This window comes from Sinocyclocheilus anshuiensis, unplaced genomic scaffold (assembly GCF_001515605.1).
Source record: "Sinocyclocheilus anshuiensis isolate Anshui unplaced genomic scaffold, SAMN03320099.WGS_v1.1 scaffold25, whole genome shotgun sequence".
Classification (NCBI taxonomy): domain Eukaryota; kingdom Metazoa; phylum Chordata; class Actinopteri; order Cypriniformes; family Cyprinidae; genus Sinocyclocheilus; species Sinocyclocheilus anshuiensis.
The window spans coordinates 585,521-590,713 of record NW_015536477.1 but is presented as its reverse complement, the minus strand read 5'-3'; the positions used below and the strand labels follow the sequence as shown (position 1 = coordinate 590,713).

At 36.4% G+C, this 5,193-nt stretch overlaps 1 protein-coding gene across 1 annotated transcript in view; it reads right to left on the bottom strand.

Moving 5' to 3' along the window:
* The window catches only part of LOC107661744 (transcription factor COE1-like), a 140,592-nt gene that overhangs the window by 5,056 nt on the left and 130,343 nt on the right, over positions 1-5,193 (bottom strand). Inside the window, exons 12-14 of the mRNA XM_016451545.1 lie at positions 1,987-2,052; positions 795-972; positions 452-631 (exon numbers count right to left, since the gene is read on the bottom strand). Of these exons, the coding sequence (XP_016307031.1) occupies positions 452-631; positions 795-972; positions 1,987-2,052 (424 nt within the window). The remainder of the gene's footprint in view (positions 1-451; positions 632-794; positions 973-1,986; positions 2,053-5,193) is intronic.

Here is a 5,193-nt window from a genome sequence, read left to right as displayed (position 1 = left end):
CTGATTCATCCAGTAATGAAACAAGTACATCTTGAGTGAGTCATTTAATCATTCATTCATAAATTACATGTGATTTTGTTTAGTTGTGTAATGTTTTTTCTTCAGAATCATGAGAGAACCACAACTTCCATTGGGGGAAAAAAACTAAATTTTTCCAGAATCATGCAGTTCTATTTTGCACACAAACAGCTCTTAAAGAGTCCAGTTTTTATGTAGCCTGTTGATTTTTGTTCATCGTATTCAGCTCCAATAAATGGATTGCAAAAAAGAGACACAGGATAAATGTTTTATATCATTATTTAATCACATTGGAATCGAAACTGGGAATCGAAAAGAATCGGAAACGATAAGCAGAATCGGAATCGGAATCAGAATTTATAAAATTCAAACAATACCCAACCCTATACGAAAGTAAGGAAGAATTTATAGAATATCACACCTCAGTACTCACTTGCGTAGGGTGAGTTGGTGGCAGAGCCGTTCAGGAAGCTCGGGGAGCCAGTCAGGTTGGTCATGCCGCTGTTGCCGTAGCCATTCATGCTGGAGGATACCGTACTGTAACTGCTCTGCTGAGGGGTGGAACTGGGCACATAACCGTGTGGTGACACGCTACTCGTATTACGACTGTAACCTGCAGCCAGACACGGAGAAAACTTAGTCGACTCACCCTTACGTCAAAGTAGTGGGTAGTATTTAGCTTTGATGAACTTCATCCTACACATCACATTTTCTTTAGCGCACACTTGAGCAAGAGTCTGTAAAGAGGGAAGAAGCAAGAAAAGGAAATATCTCACCCTGGTTTCCACCCTGAGAGGATTCTGAGACGTTAACGGCGAGCTGTCCAGTGAAGGAGTTCACTCCCATCATGCTTGCATGGACGGAGTTGTTGGTGAGGCCAGTGAGCTGGTTGTGGTTTCGTGGCACATTGTACAGGGCTTCAGCAATGTCCGCTGCTCGCTTAAGAATGATTTCCTAAGGAAAAATGATCCATCATCTCTCACAATTGAACACTTTCATAGAATAAATGGGGGGTTTTTCAACTTTTATGTCCTTGGACTGATTTTGGTAACACTTTTTTTAATGGTCCCTCAACAGACATTCAACTCAATATAAGTAAGTTTGAAAATACATGGCAACGTATTTTACGAACCCTAACCGTAACCTAACAGTCTACCAATACTCTAATGAGAGTTGTAGTTGACATATAGTTGCAAAATTACTTAGAGTCTACTGGATTTCTAAACGGGGCCATCAAAAGAAAGGCTATTTATTTATTTACTTTTACTTTATTTACTTATTTATTCTATTCTATTCTATTCTATTCTATTCTATTCTATTCTATTCTATTCTGTAGGACCCAGACTTTCACTAATACAAAATGCACCATAAAAAATGTTAAAAACTGTTAAAATCCAAATAAAAGTGAACAATTTTGATATTTATTGCGTTAAATTAATTTACATACTGTAACACAAATTACCATTGTGGTGTCATGTCCTTCATGACGAACTGTTTTGTTACTAATATTTTTTTTCCTTCAGAAGTTAGTGTAATCGTTTATGAAAATATAAGCTTAGCAAAACAAAGTAATCGCTCATTTTATTAAAAAAAAATATTTGAAATGCCATTTTCACCATTTTCATTTCCATCACAGGACGCTATTAAACCCAATACATTATTTGACGTGTTGGAAATGCCACCACAACATTTGAAAATGGGGGGAATAAATCAATAAATAAAAATACAAAAATCATAATTCTTATGTTTGTCTGCTGGACATAATTCATAGACAAATTAAATAAACTAGCAAGAGTCTAAGAAGGTTTTTTTTTTAATGTTTTAATTTGCAGGTTACTTTAAGTTTGCAGGCCCAAAAATACAGACAGAAACGCTCATATATTTTCAAAATGTGTTAACAGCCCACTGATGGTGAAGGGAATTTATGCGACTGTCATGTATCAATCATAATCAGAGTTTCTTCCTCACCTGGTTATTATGAGGCATTCCATAAAGTGCTTCCACTAGATCTGCTGCTCTCTTCAAAATCACTTCCTGTATGCAAATGAAAACACAAACAAAGGAAATATTAATGATGAAAAAGATTGAGAACCAGTTTCATCCTCAGTTCATTCTTTATAAATTTAAAATCCATAATACTTGTCACTTGTAACGTGATGTTCTCTTTCACAGATGAAAAAGGGTTGAATTTCCGTTTAATAACATTAGTGATCACAGCCAAGTGGAACACATGGAGCTGATGTTTGCTCAATTGTTCTGTGTCTCTCAGGATGAAAAAGTGCAGTATTTCAGCAAACATCTGCTTTGCGTTGAGGAAGGACAATGCAATCCATGTTTGCAGTGAAGGTCACTCGGTTTCACAGTACCGGGCAATAACTCAGCAGAGAGCCGGCTCTCGTAAGAGCTGTTGCGATGATGGTACATCAGAGATGGAATCGATGCGTTCCCGCTAATGAGAAGTAATTACTTTAACATACGCTTTTCTGCACAGTCACATGATGGGGAAGAAGGACAAAGGGTGTCATGATTGTTTAAGTGCAATGGCTGGAAAACATTAGCGACTTTTGTGTTCTCTTAATAATGTGATTATGTGGCTTGTGCAATATCTCCACATTATCAAACATGGGATGTGCATGGGATAAGTGCACCAAACGGCGTGCTTGTCAAAGTTGAGACACGAAATTCTGCGTTTTGAACAAATTTTCACAAACAATGGATTAATGATGCAACATGGATCATATCATGTAGGTTTGTCATTCGACTTCTTTCATAAATCAAAGGCAATAAATCAAAATACCCTTATTGAAAAACCACATGAATTTTTTTTTTTCTGTGATTTTGGAGCACATTACCAATGTTTCACATGTGGAAACATCAAATGCTATTTAAATATGTCCGCATGATTAAATAAACACACTGGATCACATTCATGAAAAAGAAGCAAAACAAAAACTCTAATAATGCATTTTCGTGTAAACTTGTAATGTAAACTTAAACCATTCTTACATAAATTATTGCATGTTATAAATGTAATCATAAAATGTTTCTTGCATAAATTGTCACATTGTTATAAATGTCAATTATTCGTATATTAACTTTATATTTCATTAAATGTTGCATTGATATAAATGCAAAAAGTGCATAAACCCATTCTTACTTTGATTGGTGCTTTGACACAAATGTAAATTGTTTGTAAAAGCATTCTTCTGTGAATTGTTGCATTGTTGTAATTGTAAATCATTTATAAAACCATTCTTGTGTAAATTATTGCATTGATATAAATGCAATAATGTAGCATTTATATAAATAGTAGAACTATTTGTGTATAAATTGTTGCATTAAAATTAATATTAATAATGAATATGTAATTGGTTACATTCATATGTGAATCTTTTGTTAAAACAATTCATACCTAAGTTGTTGAATTCTTATAAATGTATATTGTTTATAAAAGCATTTAATCATAAACTGTTTTATTTCTGTGAATGTAAATCTTTCAGTAAAAAAATACATAAATTATTACAAATATAAATAAAAAACAAATCAATCATAAAACATTTCTTATTCAGTCTTAAATCTAAATTGTACATCAAATCAGTCTTATGTTAATTGTTTAATTTATATAAATGTAAATATAATGTATATAAACATAAAATGTCACACAAATTAATGGTTTTACAAACAATTTACAAAGAAATTTGTTCTGCTCACGCATACAAAGTAATGAGGCCCTTTAATTTTACATGTAATTAAATTTCATGTATTTTTTTCCCGTAAGGGTACTGTTGTTAGGTGTTTGAATTGCAGAACCGTTCACACAGTCCTCAAGCGTTTTCCTTATATTTCTCTGTCCTGTATGTTGGTGTGTGGGAGGTCTTTGGGAGAAGTTAATGTAGAAGGGTGCTGCTCCAGCTAACCGAGTGACAGGCAGAAAATTGCTCCCCCCTCTGAATGCAACCTTCACCAGGATCTTACCCCTTAGCATGTGTGTGTGAGCGCTGTGTTGGAGCATATTGCCTCCCAATCAGCCCTGGGGTGTGTCGCACCGCATGCACACACACGGACACAAACGCACAAACAAAACTTGATGGGGGGTCAGGCAAGCAATGAGGAGTTTTAGTGCGCTGTCCAAGGTGCTAAATTCACTCAATTATGGCCGTGCTGGCACTGTGTTAACTTCTCATTATCGTCACGGGGAGCTGTTAGAGCGATAGATCCTGCAGCGAGAGTGAGGAGGCGGAGGAGAGTCCCTCTGCAGCCCAGTATGGGGGAGCGCGAAAGGGATACTGGCGAGTGAATGAACGTGGGGCGGCCTGGAGGCAGAGAATTCCCAGTACGGTCACGGGGAGCTGTTAGAGCGATAGATCCTGCAGCGAGAGTGAGTAGGCGGAGGAGAGTCCCTCTGCAGCCCAGTATGGGGGAGCGTGAAAGGGATACTGGCGAGTGAATGAACGTGGGGCGGCCTGGAGGCAGAGAATTCCCAGTACATGTGAGTTCAGCCAAAACATCAATCAAATTTAGCAGAAAAGATGAGGAGCAGAGGTCAATGATGAATACTGTAGCAGAAACACTGAGCTCTATACATCACAAATGTAATATGTTTTTCTATGCTTTTGGACCAGGTACTAAGACTCATCCATAAAAGTCAAACAGTGATCAGTTCGTTTAGGAAATTGCTATAACCACGTAACGCTCTAATTGTTTGAAGTCATCCCAAGAAGTATGAACAAAAACATGGACATCATGACAAAACTGATAATCAAACATAACTATAAATTAAAGATAATCCATAATTATCCTAATTGGTCAACAATAGCTCAAGAAACACCTTCAAAACTGATGATTGCCCCAACATTGCATGACTGTGCCACACATTACAGGAAGTGGCATATCATGTTTGGATCATCATTTTGATAAAGCAATTTACTGTTCTAAACGGTCTGCATTTGTTCACAGTGTTGATTAGATCAGCTCTGATGCAGCATGACATCATCACATGATGACATCATAAGCTGGTGACAACAACTTCATATACAATGATATCGGCTAATTTGGTTTCCTGGAAAAGTATTTCCTAAAACCTGCTTTTTTTTAACCCTATATAGCCTACTTTATCATAGTTGATACACAAATTTCCAACTCCTCTAGATCATCATTGCATTGCATTATACAGTA